This window comes from Bidens hawaiensis, unplaced genomic scaffold (genome assembly GCF_021521415.1).
Source record: "Bidens hawaiensis isolate Kalapana, Puna unplaced genomic scaffold, B.hawaiensis_p1.1 tig00025765_1, whole genome shotgun sequence".
In the NCBI taxonomy this organism is placed as follows: Eukaryota; Viridiplantae; Streptophyta; class Magnoliopsida; order Asterales; family Asteraceae; genus Bidens; species Bidens hawaiensis.
In genome coordinates, this window is record NW_027494123.1 from 23,972 (window position 1) to 42,175 (window position 18,204).

General features: G+C 34.7%; 2 protein-coding genes across 4 annotated transcripts; one reads left to right on the plus strand and one right to left on the minus strand.

The window, feature by feature from the left end:
* Positions 1-4,940: 4,940 nt before the first annotated feature.
* On the plus strand, positions 4,941-6,498 carry LOC143572198 (uncharacterized). The gene has a single exon (XM_077057419.1). It carries the CDS (start codon positions 4,944-4,946, stop codon positions 6,441-6,443), a length of 1,500 nt encoding a protein of 499 aa, XP_076913534.1. The 5' UTR covers positions 4,941-4,943; the 3' UTR covers positions 6,444-6,498.
* Positions 6,499-8,268: 1,770 nt separating this feature from the next.
* On the minus strand, positions 8,269-17,316 carry LOC143572185 (uncharacterized). 3 transcript variants are annotated; one of them, XM_077057406.1, is made up of 11 exons: positions 17,228-17,316; positions 16,181-16,322; positions 14,773-14,954; positions 13,209-13,649; positions 12,300-12,398; positions 11,833-12,217; positions 10,907-11,106; positions 10,725-10,801; positions 10,188-10,289; positions 9,328-9,514; positions 8,269-8,472 (listed from the first exon to the last, which is right to left on the minus strand). In XM_077057406.1, exons 2-11 carry the CDS (start codon positions 16,311-16,313, stop codon positions 8,380-8,382), a joined length of 1,899 nt encoding a protein of 632 aa, XP_076913521.1. In that variant the 5' UTR covers positions 16,314-16,322; positions 17,228-17,316; the 3' UTR covers positions 8,269-8,379. The 3 variants fall into 3 exon arrangements, with proteins under 3 accessions (XP_076913521.1, XP_076913520.1, XP_076913522.1); XM_077057405.1 differs by having other exon boundaries at positions 16,181-16,326; positions 17,228-17,303; XM_077057407.1 differs by lacking the exon at positions 8,269-8,472 and having other exon boundaries at positions 9,398-9,503; positions 16,181-16,326; positions 17,228-17,303.
* Between the last annotated feature and the right edge of the window lie 888 nt (positions 17,317-18,204).

Consider the following 18,204-nt stretch of genomic DNA (forward strand, 5'->3'; position numbering starts at 1 on the left):
AAACTTGTCAATCCTCTTTTTAAGGCGTAGGAAGAGGATGCTACGTAAATGTTAATTTGTCTTGAGATTGAAAACATATGCAATTATTATGATTTTGTATCCCAACGATGGCACTCACATGGACACGTACTAGTAATAAATCTACTTCACAAGATCCAAATATATATCCTGTATAAAATTATAATATTTTAATATAATGAAGTAAATCACAAATTTCTTCAAGTGATACATGGAAAGGCTGATAATTCATTTTTTTTTTTATTTTAAACTTGTGTCAAAGTGTTGAAGATGGTTGATGTTTTGATCAACTTAAAAAACACTATTTGATCGATAATTAAGCATCTAAGTTCTTAATAAGCATATATATTTTAAATACATATAAACAAAATATTTGAAAGTTCTCTGGTCGCTCCACACTAACTCTCAAACCACCATATTGTTAATTTGTAAACGGAGGCCTATCATACGTTTGACCCGAATTCACAAGTATGAGTCTCACCAAACTCAGATAGCCTTAAACGGGTTAAAACATCTCATTAAATTAAAAATTACAACACCAAAGATTTGATATGCAAATCCTATAAAATAGGGTTTGAATATGTGTGTGTATACTAAAACTTAATATCCAATTAAAAAAAATGATATTATTTATAATTACGAAACAATTTTATAGTAAAAAAATAACCAGGTCATGGGTCTCACCAAACCAAATAACTTTTAAACGGGTTATAGCATCTCATTTATTTATGAAACCCTTTCATGATCATCAAATTCTAATTTAATTTCTCAGCATGAATTTAGTTATATTAGTGATTTTTTTTAAAACGTTTCACAAATAATATCCAAATTATAACAAATGAACATAAACAAACATATATAAAAATTAGGTAGATAATTCATTTAATATTTCATTAAAAATGAACATAACTTAACATAAATCGATCAAAATAGGTTCAAATATATTATTAACTTCCTTATAATAAATAAAATTAAAATCCAAAAAAATATATTCACAATATTATAGACGAAAAATGTAAAACAATCTCCGTACTATGTGAGATAAAAACTAGTATTTGTATTATTCACAATATTACATATTATTTTTTTTAAGTATAGAGTCTAAGCTAGTTATAGCGACATGTCTTAATTAATTATAAGAGTTCATCTAAAACTGCATGTACCTAAATGAACGAACATAGTACCGCCTTAAAACACATTGCATATACAAACGTCAATTCCAGAATGTTTTGTACAATTCGCATGTTAAATGTCTGTTTTATAGCAACCAATCCCTAAAGCTTGTTAGTGGGTGGGTTCAAATGATAAATGGTGCACTACAATTATAGTAACGTCACAATACTGGTATACAATGATGAACTACTATTAGATTATGTATGTGTAGTGGGGTAAAATGTAAAATGAAAACAATGTTACCATGTAAGTGACGTGTTTAGAGGTGATTTCACCTTTCACCTAGATATGTTATGGTAATGTAAATGTGGTAGGATGAGTAAAAAAAAGTAAAACAATAAAATTAATGAGATAGAGCTAATAAACTGGTTTGTATAACAATTATAAATTTAAAAAAATGAAACATCTCCTCTCAACACAAATAGCCACAATGCCACACCACTAAACACCCCCCCCCCCCCCCGGGTATTCCCTAGCCCCTTCACGTGGCGTAGCTGCCAAACATGGTAGAGCTTAGCACCCTGTCTCATGAGCCACAACTCATAGCCTTTCAAAGACCAAGAAACAATAGAGTTTTGATATGTAGACATGGATGTGGCTTAGGTATTCCTCTATTATCTTTTTTAAATATAAAAGAGGCATTCCAAAGCCTATGTATTGGTTTGATTTGGAGTTTCATCCCACAGTATTTTCATTTGAGAAAGAGGTTTTGGTGTATAAATATAAGGACACATGCTCGAACATCGATGATCGTGTACTCATAAATTCAAGGTAATTTTTGTCAGAAACTTCTCTTTGACAGTACCGCTTTCCCTTATCATCAAAGTTGTTTAACAAGTGTTAACCTCTCCCTTAACTTATTGACATTGTTGAAGTACATCAACTCAGAGCCTTGATACAATATAAAGTATCCACCCTCGTTCAATTCGACATCAAAACTTAAGAAGTCGGAACTATCCAAACACCACCAAGTTTGATATTTCCAATTCCGCCAAGAAACATACAAAGTCCCCTTTGGACACCTGAGTATGGACCAAAATAAGAAATGGTCATGCTTGGCATATAGAAAAGGGTCGGCTAAATTGGACAAAGTACAAGAAAAACCCAGACAATATCGGTCCCATCTAAACTCATCTCAACACCCGACAAGACTTCTAAAATCAAATTCAATGCCAGTCAACTAAGTACTAAATGTCCTATCAACAACCGAATATTTCCACGTTAAACGGATCACGAATGCCACAACCGCTACATGATGACCTACGAATAATTTTGTCCACAAATAAAACAACAAACCTACAAGCAATGTTGTAAAAGTCGTTATGCGGTCGACTGGGGAGTTGCGAGTACCCGGGAGTAGTCGGGGATTACTCGGAAAATACCTAAGGAGTACTCGGCCGAGGCGGGGAGTACTCGATCTAGGCGGGGAGTAATCGGGGAGTACTCGGCCGCCTACTCGGGAGTTTTACAACATTGCCTACAAGTAATATTCTATATTCTGATCAAACTAGTCGGTGGCAAGACGGCAGCCAATTAGGATACAAGAGCATTGGTAGCGGGTAGCCAAAACCACTAAACTATATAAACTCCTCAATTGCAAAGGCATTGAATACCCACTCGACCACCCGACTTTCTGTTTATGTACTTTTACTCTTGCATTTTCTCACTAAAGAGATTCTCTCACGCAAGAGTTCAATCACATAAAACATAAAGAATCTCCTATTTCTTCTTGTGATGATACTAGTCATACTACAACTATTAATACCCAATGTTAACTACACGATAAATATATATTCAATTACAATGAAAGCATCTTCAAGAAGTGGACAAAAATAAAGTTGTTGGTTTATTTTTCAGCCATATTGTATAGATTTCACAAAGCAAGAAGGTCAACTGTTTGGAACTTGGAACAGGTCTTGTAAACTTAACGAAATGCTTAACTTTCTATGTATTTGTCAGTTAGGGTATGTGTGGTTGAAGGTAATAGAATGAAGGAGGAATAGAATAAGAGAAGGAATGGAATGAAAAAAGAAATAAAATGGATCATTATCATTTCCTTGTCTTGTTTGGTTAACTTATGGGAATGAAATGAATTATTACTTTATTTTGTTTGTTATCCAAAAAAATTGTATGAATGAAATAAAAATAATAAAAACCCTCGTATCTCAAAATAATTTTTTCACAAAAAAAAAATGCAATGACGACGGCGGTGGTGTTAGCTCTGGCGACGAAAATGGTGGTGGCAATGGCGACGGTGGTGGTGGGGGTGGCGGTGTCAAGCGGTGGTAGCATTGGTAGTGATGGAGATGGTAGGGTGGCGGTGATGGTCAGGTGGCGTTGTGACAATGTTTGCGGTGGTTACAGCGACGATGGTGGTGACGGGGGTGGCGGTGGTTACGTTGGTGGTGGTGGCGGAGGCGGTGGTGGTGGCGACGGTGGTGGTCAGGTGTTGATGATGGCGACGATAGTGGTGGTTGTTGTTGTTGTTGTTAGGTGGTGGTGATGTTGAGAAAGTATGGTAAATAAGGAATGAATGAAAAAAAAAGGGGGGGATGAGAAGGAATGGTTTTGATGGAACGGGATTCCATGTGTAATGAATAATTCCATTTTATTGAGCAACCAAACACCACTTTTTTCATTCTCACGTAATGAATCATTCCATTCCCACTATCATTACTCCATACCATACGCTACCTTAATTTTTGAAATATGCATTTTGTTTGTATTTATTACTTTTAAATATTTAAACACATATTATTTTCTAAAAAAATATTCATTTCAAATAATTGAGAACAATCACTCGGTGCATAGCTCATAATCCATTGATTCCAACCCTTAACTAATTTTGATGAGGCACCCAATAACTTGAATTTAAAAACGATAAGTTTTTGAGCTTAAGTTTTTTACAAAACAAAAAAATAAAGGTTTCAGGTTAGGCGAATGGGTTATTCTATCTCTAGTGGGTTTTCTTCTAAGAGCATTCTCATCCCATCTCTTATTCCTAAACAAAAAATTACACTATAACTCACTATATTTTCCTTCTCTATTTCAATTAAATAACACTTTTTATACTTTTTATCATTACCTTATTTTTTCTTCACTCATAACCACTTTCAAAATATATTAAAAAAATTTAGGGGGTGAACAGTAACTTTTCAAATGTACAGAAAAATCACTACTTTTTTAAAATATATAAACTCTTCACTCACAACACCCTAATCACTTTCTAAATTATAAAAACACCTCTCACATAAAATGAGGGATTGGATGAAAATGCTCTAAGACTCTCCGATACTCTGGAAACGAAGATGAGCGGGTCATTAAAATAATAATAAAATAACTCCGTGCATAATGAAATAATAATAATAATAATAATAATAGAAATCTGCGTTGACACCGTTTGTTATGGTCCCACTCATCATTTCCATTTCCATCTCTCCAAAACCCTCTTTCTTCTTCATCATCTCCATCCGTCCGTTAAACCCATCATCAAATTCATTCTCATTCCTCTGTAATGAAGAACACCCGCCCATGAATCAAATGATCCAATTCCATCCTTATCTCATCTCTAATCACATAAATCTATCCATCCTCACCGGAGCTAACCACACCTCCGCCAGATTCTGCTCCCGATAATCATAATCATAATCATATTCAATTTCACCCCATTTTATTCAATTTTATATTTTTTTCGATTTAACCGGGTTTTTCATAATACCCATCTGCTCAAACCCTAATATCATATTTTTTTAATGGAACTGGTCACCGGAAAACCGGGTTTCTTCCGAAACGTCGTCGTTCGCTTCTTACTATTCTCCCTTCTCATCATCGCCGTCCGATTCGCTTACGTCATCACCATCCGCGGCGAATCTTGCCGCTCCGGCGACGACTTCTGTTTCTTCTCCGGCGAATCCTCAAACAATCAAAACCTCGTCATCGCCGCCGCCGGCCACGTGGGCTCCGTTTCCATTTCCTCCGCCGTTAAACTCAACCCCACCGCCGCCGTAGCCTCGCCGGAGTTTCAAAAACGCGTGATGTTTTACATCACCGTGTTTCAAGATCTCATCGTTGATGGGTTTCTGTCAACCAATTCGAAATCACTCGCCGTAGGAACGCCGGCCGGTGAAGACATCTACGCTTTAAAAGAAATCGGAGTTCAAGATTCCGCCAGAATATTCCAAAAACCGGCGAAACCCAGTTTTCCGTTCAAAAACAACACCTTTGATTTCATATTTTCCGGCGCGTTGGACAAATCGACCAAACCGGCGTCGTTTGTGTCCGAAATTTGTCGGACGATAAAACCCGAAGGGTTCGTAGTCATTCACACTTCTTCGGTAGATACGTATAGCTTCAATTCTTTTATTCGTTTATTCAATTGTTGCGATTTTGTAAAATCCCGTAAATTCGACGGTTTTGCCCCAGATATGTCACCCGTTCACGAAATCGTGTTAAAGAAACGATTCGATATGAAAATAAAGGAAAAAAGTTCGGTGAGTTTGATGGACCAGTGTTCGGTCCCGGGGTATAAACAAGCTTTGTTAAAGAAAGCCGAGCCGTTGATTGAGACCGAGCCGTTAAAACCGTGGATCACATTGAAACGAAATATTGAGAACGTTAAGTATTTACCTTCGATGGCGGATATTAGTTTTAAGCGTCGGTATGTTTATATCGATGTTGGGGCCCGCAGCTACGGGTCGAGCATTGTGAGCTGGTTTAAGAAACAATACCCAAAGCAAAATAAGACGTTTGATATATACGCGATAGAAGCCGACACGCACTTTCACGAGCAGTACAAGTCGAAAAAAGGGGTCACATTGTTGCCATACGCGGCGTGGGTGAAAAACGAGAGTTTAGTGTTTGAGATTAACAAAACCCCCGGCGATGAAAACGTGGAAACGGGTCACGGTATGGGCCGGATCCAGCCCGTGAGGCCCGGTGGCGGGATTGTGGGGTCCACTGATGTGATACAAGGGTTTGACTTTGCTGACTGGTTGAAGAACACGGTAAGCGAGGAAGATTTTGTTGTGATGAAGATGGATGTTGAAGGGACTGAGTTTGATTTGATTCCTCGGTTAATTGAGACGGGTGCGATTTGTTTGATCGATGAAGTGTTTCTTGAATGCCATTATAATCGGTGGCAAAAGTGTTGTCCTGGTGTGAGGAGTCCGAAATATGAGAAGAGTTACGGGGAGTGTTTAGATTTGTTTACATCGTTGAGACGGCGCGGTGTTCTTGTTCATCAATGGTGGTGATGCGGTAACTGGTACACAAACACAAAAATGTTGTAGTTTTAATCTTGTTTTTATATGATTTTTCAACAAGTTAAAGTTTTATTATGGGAATGGAAGGTAAATTTGTTTCCACATTGGTTAGAAAATTATATACATGGATAAATTGGTTCATTAGTTACATATTGATTACTTATGTTTTATAAACTTAGATAGGTATGATAGTCATTTTATGATGAGGGTACAATAGTCATTTAACGCTTTCTTTAACCATGAGAGTTTATTATCGAAAAATTTACAGAACTCGTCAATACCGAATCGGTTAAATCTCAGAATGTGCTTTCTATAGCACCACCCCTTAAATATTTTAAATTGTGATAATCCTTTCATGAGAACCAAATGACATAGGAGTATCATAGTCATGCACTAAAAACCTAATAATTGATAACTAGGGTGTTATCAGTTTGCAAATTTGGGTTGCCAATATTGCTTCTCTTTTTTTAGTCTTAATCTAGAATGTGATTTTTGTTTTTTTCCCTAGCTTTGATACTTGGAGTGGGGTCCCACATTGGCAGTATGGGGAATTTTATATGTCTTATCATTTGATAATTTGAAAAATAGGTCCCACATTTCATGTGGTATGTATGCAAGGGGTTGGGTGTATATTGGCACAGGGATGGTTGTAAAGTATGGCCATGTGATGCGTTATGTGTGTTTATTGACTTTGTGACAACTCATTATTTATTGCAACATGCATTTTGTAGTTGGGACATGATTCAGTAGAGGCGGAAAAAAATGAATCTGGAACTGGACCTGAATAAAAATCCAGAATCGGGATTTTTTATACCCGGGTTTCTAGTACTCGAATCCGTATTTAACCATACCCGTAGGAATTAGGATACGGATAGGATATCCATTTCAATACCAAAATCTGTACTCGAACCATACCCTATTTATACCCGATAATACCCGAAAACCAGAACCAGTATTTAACCATACCCGTAGGAATTAGGATACGGATAGGATATCCATTTCAATACCAAAATCTGTACTCGAACCATACCCTATTTATACCCGATAATACCCGAAAACCAGAACCAGTTTCATACCCGGAACCGGGTTTTTCAAATACCAAATCTAATCCGGAAAATACCTAATAAATACCCGTAAAATTTCTTAAAAAGTGCAGCCTCTTAAAAAATCCAATCTATATCCGAAAAATTGATGGAAAAAAAAGTCCGCAATCCCCAAAAATAGTGGTTTTTTTTCAATACCCAAAAATAGATTATTCAAATACCCAGTTTTAGAATATACTCGGTTCTATACCCAACCCGAACCCAATGCATGGGGTATGATTTTTAGAGACACCACCCGGACCCGAACCCAATCCGGATATTGCCAATACCCGATTTTCTAATACCCGGTCATACCCGAACCCGGTTCCATAACTGGGTATTTAGAAAACCTGATTTATGGAACGGGCATAGAAAACCCGATTTGTGCACCTCTGCATGGTTGTGTTATTAGTTATGGGAATTGTGTTTTGTGGACACATTTGAAGGAAGTTGATACTAGTGTTAACCATGACTTTTAATTCAAATCATTCCAACAGGAAAGATAGAATTTTTACATATTTTTCATTCCTAACCCTTTGAAATTACATATTTCTCTAAAATACAAGTTTTTAATGCAAAATGTACAATGCTCTTTAAGCATGGTTTGAGGAAATATGTAATTTCAAAGTGTAGAAAGGGGAAATATGTAAATGCCCCGAATGATAATATAGTTGCATCAAATCAAAAAAAATTTTTGGTTGCAAAATTACCAATAGCAAACATGAGCACAAATCCAAACTCATACACACCAAAATTTAATGTGGAGATCCACAAGTACAAGACATTATATCAATATATTTTCTTGTCTTAATATTCCAAGCTAAAACCACCCGCCATATGCAACTTCAAAAACCAGCAACCGCCGAGAAAAAGGATCTTCGGCCACAAGCATTTGTGTCAAGACTTTCCCAGCCTTCTCCTTCCTTGTAGCACTCAACCTGTGGCATTGCTATGAGTTACACCCGCATAATCTATACTAGCAGTTTGACCAATGGATTTATTTATGACAATCGCTATGAGTTACACCGGTCTAACTTTCACTTTCAATGTCAAAAAAGAATCCTATAAATTTCCACTCGATTTTGTTTCACACAGATGCTGCGTTTCCCCATTTCGCTCATCAGTCATAATCATCCATGATTATGCGAGTGAGATTGCCTTTCACAACAAAAGAGGGTCTTTTTTAAACCATCAAAACTGAAAAGTGCCCAAACCAGAGAAAGTCAAGCCAGTTTGAAATATGTATCGTCAGGTTCACGGTTTGGTGGTTTATGGTTTGAGACTTGAAACCAGCCATTTAAAATTTACTGTTTAACTCTTTTTTTTTCATTTTAGTAAATATAATTAATTGTACTACCTTTTTATTCATGAACAATCCTTATTTTTAAATTTTAAAACAAAATTTATGCTTTTGAAAAAAATAATTTGTTTTGTCTAAAACCGCTAAACTACCAAAACCAAACCGTCAAACCATGAATTTGTCTTTTTTCAAAACCGTACTTCGCGGTTTGGTCCGTAACTTTCGTCAAAACCAACCGAACCGACAGTGAACATCCTTAAACAAAAGTGAAACTGTGAAAGTTAAAAATGCCATAAGTTAATTGTCAATATAGATTATTAACAGCTAACGTGTCAAAGTTTGGATTTAAGATTATTAAATCCAATTTGCCTAAGATTATTATGTTTACCAATTTAAAAAAAATTAATATAGATTAACTATTTACCAAAAGAACTTTTAAACAAAAAATAGAAAACATAATGTTTGCAGCTCAACCCAACACGTTAGAACTTACAGTGTGATTAATTTCACCACCGGATTTTAGCCCGCCAATTACGTAAATGGATTCTTTAACAACTGCTGCAGCTGCAAATCCCCGGGAACACTTCATGGGCTCTCCAATCATCCACGACCCACGTCTAGGATCGTATATTTCTACGCTTGGAACCATTTCATTTCCATTAAAACCACCTATAACATACCTGTAAATAAAAAATATATCAACAAGTTGTACACAAATCCGTATAGCAAATTGAGGTGGTAATTTTGGCCCTTTTACTTCAGAACGGGTTAGTTTTGGATTATATTTTTATCAGCAACCAGCAAAAAAATAGCTAACAAGGAAACCCGTCACGAGTTTTAACAATTTTTCGTTAAAAATGGGAAAATAAAGCATCAGATGTTTATCCAAATATTCAGAATATTATGAAATTTCATTTTTCGTTAAAAATGGGAAAATAAAACATCAGATGTTTATCCAAATATTCAGAATATTATGGTTAAAATAACGGGTTAGTTTGGATTATATTTTTATCCAAATATTATAAAAAATTAGTTTCGTGTTGGCCCTCTGGCCGTATAAAATAATGACCCGTTTTAAACCAGAACATGCGCAAACTCACTGTTTAAACAATGAAGGACCTACTCAACCAAAATATTACCCATACAAAAAATGACCTATTTTAAGCAGAAAGTGGGCAACCCCCTCTTTAAGTCAACCCAAAATGTCCCGTTTCAGTAAAAAAAAATGACTTGTACGAAAATAGCCCATTTTACCAGAGTGTGAGCAACTCCTTGTTATTTTAACCAAAATTCACCCATGTTAACCCCCTCAAAACAAAACTAAACAAAACAAAATAGATATGAGTCTCTTACAATTTTTCATTAAGAATGACCAAACAAGGGCAGCCCCTCACTGTATTCATGCTCTCAATTCTTGTCCACGAATGTTCTCGTGGATCATATCTTTCAGCAGACCTAACAAATAATAACGATAATAATAATAAAATAAGAATGATAATAATAACAACACTATTGATGATAACAATAATAATAAATAGTAATAACAACAACAATAATAATAATAATAACTCTGTAAATCCGTAAGATTTAGGCAAAAGAAGAAATCATCTTGAGAGTATTTGATGAACGATAAAGGTGGCAACTTTGACCCGTTTACTATCAAATGATCAATTTGGGTCAAATAGGTAAAAATAAAAATAAATAGCCAAAATGTAAATAGGTCAAACGAGTTGAAATTCACCCAATGTGCCATTTCTAATCCATTAACAATATACACTTTTTGTAGTAATAATAAATACAGGAAAGAGAAGTTACCCTTTCTTACAAAAGTATTTGTAAAAAGTTGGACAAAAAAACTTTTAAAAAAATTAAAAGAGCGGATAAACATACTTCAAATAGTTTTTTCCATCATAACCACCAACAGCATAAATCGCCCCGTTAAGTTCCGCTGCAGCCAGAGAAAAACGCTGGAAGAAAGTCCACCATTTTGGTCAACATATTGCAGTAAATTAAAAATAACAATACATTTCTTAAAATTCATGTACATAAATATTACATATATGTATATTTACTTTTTCAAGCATCGATCGTGATGGAACCCAAGCTCCAATATCAAGATCTAACATCTCAACCGCCGAATAAAATTCGGTATCTTTGCCACCGCCAATCGCATAAATCTTGTCATCCAACGTAGCACCAGCTAGACTTCCCTTTTTTGCATTTAGAGCAGGCCTACTAGTCCACTCGTTCACAACCGGATTGTATGATTCAACTTTAAACGAATAACAAATTAAAACAAAAACAAATGTTAGTATTATACATGCACACACATACTACTAAAAGAATTAATTACTTGGGTGGTCCCTAGGATATACCCATATTGCAAGTTTAGTCTTTAAGTTAGAAAAATTCACGTATAGTCCCAACTATTTTGAAAATGTAACACGGATGGTTGTTCGTTTTCCGGTTAAGTGTATGTGAAATGACTAAAATACCCTTATTGCTAAAATAAAAAACAAAACATAAAAAAACATGCATATATATCTAGAACTATTCAAAAAGTGTAACACAATGGTCCCTGGAATGGATAGACGTCAGTTTTCCGGTTATGTGCATGTGTTGACTAAAATACCCAAACGCTAAAAATAAAAACAAAACAGAAACACACAAACACACACACACAGACACACACATATATATAACACCGAAATCGGAATTAATTTTCCAGTTAAGTGCATGTGAAATGACTAAAATACCCTTAAAACAAAGCAAAAAATATGCAACTTTTTTGAAAGTGTAACACAGATGGTCATTGGAACAGAAAAGCGTCAGTTTTTCCAGTTAAATGCATGTGAAATTACCAAAATACCCTTAATACTAAAATAAAAACAAAACAAGCAAACACAAACAGATATATATGTGCGTGCGTGCGTGCGTGCGTGTGTGTGTGTGAAATGACCAAAATAACCTTACTGCAAAAATAAAAACACATAATTACCTGTGTCAAACCATTCACCACCAGTGCTACCACCAAACACATAAAGTTCACCGTTTAATACTGAAACAGGAGTGTAACATTGAGCAACATTCATCGGTTTAAGTGATTTAATATTATTGTTTGAAGGTGAATACGCATCGAGGGACGAGAACCATGATGTGCCGTCGTATCCACCAACTAGATATATCAAGTCATCACAACTGTCCAAATTTATAAAATGGGAATCATCTGAAGGGCACTCGTTTGATAATTTATCCAAACCAACATCAGGTGAATCATCTGAATTGATATTATGTGGACCATGATTTGCCTCAGAGGGGCCCGCTTTACTTTCTAACATCATACAGCGGTCTTTTAGATGCCAATTCTCGTTTTGTGCATCAGTCTGATATTTTGAACATGAAAAAATATTAAGAAAATAATTTAGTTGATAAAAAGGAAATCATTATGTGATCTATTAAGAATACCAGATGCTGGTTCAAGAAAATGATATTCTGTTCCAAACATTCAATTCTGTTAGCTTGCTCGGCTGTAAACGCCATCAGATATTCCACCTTCTGGGCCAACTAATAATATCCACAGAGTGATGTTTAGAAAAATTACATGTTACTTATAGATAATGAGAAGAATAAATAACAGAAAGGGTTAATGTGGCGATTTTCTTTTATTTCTCTCTAACGGGTCAGAAGCTGCCCAAAATGTACTTGTAATTTATAAAAGCTCCTAAATCGTCGTATTAAGAACAATTAGATTGTTATTAATCACTAAAATAGTATTCTTTTTGTGATCATATTCACACACTAATTATTGTAGAAAAATCTTGAATTCGGAAGCGTTGTCCAAAAAGCTTACAGCTCGCTCAAAATAGGTCGGTTTGTAAAAGAGCCAAGCTGAGCCCGAGCCAAGGTAATGCCTCGTCTAATTTAAATCTCATATTTTAATATATAAAAAATATCACCCAATTTTAATATATATATAAATTATAGTTTTTGTAATTTATTAATTATGCATTACGTGCATGCAAAAAATATTATTTTTCTTTTTACATAATCAATAGGTGTAAAAACATAAAATTAACTTTTTTTTAAATAAGTGAGCTGGCTCGTTTGCCCGCTTAAATTAAATCCCATAATGTACTACACACACACACACCCACACACCTACACACACTGACACACATATATAAATTAGATAAACAAGTTGGGTCGAGCTGTTTACGAGCCAATCACAGGCTCAACATTACAGCTCGTTAAGCCGAGCCCAACTCGGCTCGACTCGATGACGAGTGTTAAGTCAACCCAAGCAGTAGCCATTTTGGCCCGTCGCATAACCCACCCAACCCACCACCTCTAAATAAACCACTTGCAGATAAAGACCTGAGCTATAACAGAATCTTCCATTGAAGAAGTATTGGCTCTGACAGTCGTATCATCTTCACTGGCTGCAGCAAACGGGCCTCCAGTAAACGGGTCAAAGAATTTGCGGTTTAGCGCGGGTCCTTTAAGCTTCATGTTCACATTTCCCATTTCATCTTCTTTCCGTATTGTATCCGAATGCAGTACATTCTTGCCACTGAAACCCGCACTCGCTTTTTTCTCTTTAGGCCCACTTTCCACTCTTTTAGGTACAAATTGGAAATTAGTTGTGAAAAGTGAAGCAACAACAGGTTGAGATGAAAACAAAGATAATAATCTGTTTGTTTGAGCGTGATCTAACTCAAACCAGAAATGGGTTCGATTATAATAATTGTCCATAATTGCAGGTTTAAACTGATCCTCGGTTAGTGGTTGGCGTGGTGACCGTACGCGTACTTGAACCTATATAATAATAAGTTTTAGTGTTTGAATAATTTTGAGTATGATTATCTTGGTCGAATGCCAGCTATCAGTTTCTTAATAATAGTATTTCAAGAAATGATTATTTAAAAAAAATACATAATTACCTATTTTATTTACCAACAATTTTTTATTCTTAATAATTATCTTCCGAGAAAAGAAAAGGCAATACTTTATCAAGTTGCATACAAATATTATGTTGAGATCAGCGAGAACCGAAAAAGTGTAAAATCATCATCATCATCATCATCATCATCACCGTACTCAGTAAATCCCACCAATAGCAAAGCTATGGTAGGGTCTGAGGAGGGTAAGATGTAGACAGCCTTGCCTCTACCCTGTAGGAATAGAGAGGCTGCTTCCAGTGAGACCCCCGGCTCGATAGTAGTTTTGCATCAAGCCTTGAACTAAGGCACATAACACTCAACCATCGGGACGCTGGCCGATTGGTGCATGTACCCTTGTCTTTCGACTATCAACGCCACCACATGATGCCTGATTAACCTTCCGCCACTTTTAACCTTATTTTCACGAGATTAGTAAAATAACGCCAAAATTAGTGCAATTTCACTTTTGCCCGTCCAAGGGTTCACACATATATACCTTATATGCGCAGACCACAAGCAGGGCGCATAAAAGTGTAAAACTAAAATATAAATGTTTATGTATCTCTCTACATTCTTTCTTTGATTTATCTCCTCTCTCCTGAATTTAAAAAGAAAAAAGAATGTGCACATACGCAGATAAGTGTGCATACACGCATTTAAATAAAATACTATCAAATTTATATTTTTTTAAAATAAATACTCTCCTAAACACATATATAACCAGCTTTATGTTGAGAACTGCATAAAGCACTTGTACGTGGTGCATAATGATTTAAAGAGACAGTGTCTTTTGTATAACACTTAAGCAAAAGGAACAAATGCATTATGCGGTTCTCGCAGTTCTCTAACAAATTTCTTGGCTCGGATTTGAGCACTCCCCTCTGTGGTGTGTGTGCGTGTGTGTTGAGAACTGCGAGAACCATGCACTGATTATTGCAACTTTAAAAGACATTCAAAAATCAAAACTTGAATGAAAAGCGAAACAAGCATCAAGATACCTGAGCAGCAAAAGGTGTTTTTTGTTTGCCTTCACTAGTCCATGCGTATGGGTCTATATCTTTTTTGCCACCGCTTGCGGCTTCAAAAACACCGTGCAGTTTTTTATCCGTGTAGTTGAATAGAAACAATGGCAGACCGGGACCAACTTTTTCAACATATTCAAGGTGCTCCTTTGGTAAACCTAATACAATTTCAAGCAATACTTAAAAGTTCAAAATTACCATTTCCTTGAGAGAGAAGGGGGTGGGGTTAATGGGCCACAATGGTTCAAATGGGTCATTTTGAATACAAGTCAAATTGACCTAAAACAAAATATCAAGAGTTTTTATTCGTTATAATTAGGGCTGCTAAACAGGTTGTGTTCGTGGTTGAATTGACGTAAAACAACTTTATCTAAAAGTTTTAATTCGTTATAAATAGGGCTGCTAAACGGGTTGTGTTCGTGGTTGACAAGTCGACCACATACCTAATCGTGTCACCCATATGAACCCCAACACGACATGTGTATTCGCGGATTGACACGAACGCGGCCCATTAAAATTCTAAATTTACATTCTTGTTTTAAGGCAATTATGTTCAAAATATGCCATATTATTTTTTAAAAGAAATAAATTTTGGCATAAGAAATACACTAACAGCTTAAGTTATTATGTGAAAACATTTTAAGAAATTAATGAAATAACAAACGCGTTGACTAGCGAGCCCGTCAGATTGACATGAACACAACCCTTTTAGCAATACGTGTTTGCGGGCTCGACCCAAAACTGATACTTTGGCATAAGAAATACACTAATAGCTTACATTATTATACAGGAAACATTTTAAATAACTAAAGAAATAAACTAAAGGGTTAAACGGGCCAACCCACGAACCTGCCGGGTTGACGCGAACACGACCCTTTTAACTAAAGAGTTAAACGAGCTTTTTAGTCTAGAATATTATTATTTGTTCTAGAAATTTCAGAGCATAAAGTCTGACTTAATCTAAAATGTGTAGAGCTCACTTCAATTAGTTTGGGACTACAGAAGTTATGTTGGCTGTTGATGCTATTAAACTTTAGCTTTCGGTATTGGATAATTTTGGGGTTTTGAACTTTTGATATTGGATAAATTTTGGCATTGGAACCATGTGATTCAAGTTTTGGAATACATAAATATATCTTTTATTTATTTTTCATTGTGCGCTTTTTTTTCTCGGGCCCTCGCTTTTTTTGCGCCTTGCACCTACGCCCCAGGCAAGGCCTATGCGCCTTGAGTGCGCCTAGCGCATTTGATAACTATGCCCGAAACTAATTATTACTAAATTAAATTGTTTCATTAACAAAAAAAATTAAATAAAATACTCTAGGAGGCATACAAAATAAATTATTACTAAAATAATAATTACAGGTCAAATTACAGGACTAACCAAAGAGTTGCTTAGAAAGGCATTCGTTGATTGTGAGATTTGTCACACCAAAAATTACACTACCAAGTTGAGTTTTCCCTAAATTTCGATTTGTTGACCAAGCGTAAATTGACTCTTTCTTTTTTGCCCCCATCTTCGATCTCTGGCTTCAAAAATATCAAGCAAAAAGATTTAGAATAAAAGCATTATAATATAATATTAAGTTGTTAAGAGAGTTTAAACTGTAAACATGAGTATAAAATGCTGATTTGACTTTTGAGAGTCAAACAAGCTTTTGTGCACATATAAAATTGGCATAGTTTATTAAGTCTTTTTAGCATGTTGTAACCACTTTAATCCGTGTAAGAAGCACTGCAATCTCTATTACAAAATAGACAGATACTCAAAACATAAAACAAAAAATGCATTATTTTCAAATCTGAGAAGAGCAAGTTAGACACTAAAAACAAAAAAGTGTATATTCCTTCGCTTATTATTCAGCAATATCCACACCAATAGTGAACACATAACAAGCACATGATATAACGAGAACATACACTAAATATAAACGCGATTAGACGCCAATAAATTAGGGTTTAGGGTCAAAATGGTACCGGTCAAAATCAGTCAAAACTGGTCAAAATCTTTGAAGTACATGAAAAATTATAGTTAATTGAAAAAACTATATATATAAAAAATTTAGTGTGTGTGTGTGTATGTATAAATTATAATAATACCTATTAATACATGGTCTTAATACAAGATCAATCAATATATCAATATAATATAATGCAACAAATCAAAACCCAGATCAACCTGAACCAATTTATTAATTTGAGCATCAATTGAAGGTTAAAATGAAACCCAAATGCTGGTTTCTTGAAAAATCAAAATCTTGCTGATCACAACATAAACTCATAGCAATAATAACAAACTCAACAGTAAATAAAAACCCTTCAAATTAAAACCCTAAAACCCCCAAAAATCAATATTTTAAAGTGATTAAAACCATGTAAACCCCAAAAATCAAAACCCATTTGTTATAATCATGTGGGAAAGAGAAAGAACCTATGCAATTGAATCGCCGTGAAAGGTGAACGTGTGATTAAGTAAGATTATATGATCGGCATTGTGATGTTAAGTACGCAAGCGTATCATGCAAGCCATCAGGAAATGAGGACTATTATTATTTATTATTAACTATATTTTATCCCCCGTGTTACGGGGTGTTTTACATGATTCGTTTTTAATATTTATATATGTATATTTGGATTTTAATTTTTATTTATTATAAGAAAGTTAATAATTAATATACTTGAGGTTTGATGATAAAATGGTTTCATAAATAAATGATATGTTATAATCCGGTTTAATAGCTATTTGGGTTTAGTTATATTCATTACCCGTTTATTTTCTTTATTCTAAAATTGTTTCTTAATTATAGATAATATCTTTTTTTTTTAAATAAAATAGGATATTAATTTTTAGTATATCCATATTTTATATGATTTTCATATCAAATATTCTGTGAGATTAATTTTTAATATAATGAGATGTTATAACCCTTAAAGAGCTATCTGGGTTTGGTGAGACCTTTACCCGTGAATTCAGATCAAATGCGTGAAAACCTTCATTTACAAATAAAGCAATCTGATGGCTTTAGATAATGATTGTTTTACATTTTTTGTTTTTTAATATTTATTTTTTGGATTTTAATTTTCTTTATTGTAAGAAAGTTAATAATATACTTAGAGTTTGATGATGAAAGAGTTTCATAAATAAATAATATGTTATAACCTGTTTAAAAGTTATTTGGATTTGGTGACCCATGACTCGCTTATGTTTTTTACTATAAAATTGTTTAGTAATTATAAATAATATCTTTTTCTTTTTAATTTGGATATTAAATTTTAGTATATCCCTATTTTATAGGATTTTTACATCAAATAATTGGTAAGATTAATTTTTAATTTAATGAGATGTTATAACCCGTTTAAGAGCTATCTGGTTTTGGTAAGACCCATACCCATAAATTTGGGTTAAAT

Coding starts and splice junctions, on each gene's coding strand:
- LOC143572198 (XM_077057419.1), top strand. CDS start 4,944: ATGGAACTGGTCACCGGAAAACCGGGTTTCTTCCGAAACGTCGTCGTT.
- LOC143572185 (XM_077057406.1), bottom strand. CDS start 16,313: ATGGGGGCAAAAAAGAAAGAGTCAATTTACGCTTGGTCAACAAATCGA. Junction 13,650..14,772: donor AAACACCTTTTGCTGCTCAG/GTATCTTGATGC, acceptor ATTATTATATAG/GTTCAAGTACGCGTACGGTC. Junction 11,107..11,832: donor TGGTGAATGGTTTGACACAG/GTAATTATGTGT, acceptor ATTCGTTTAAAG/TTGAATCATACAATCCGGTT.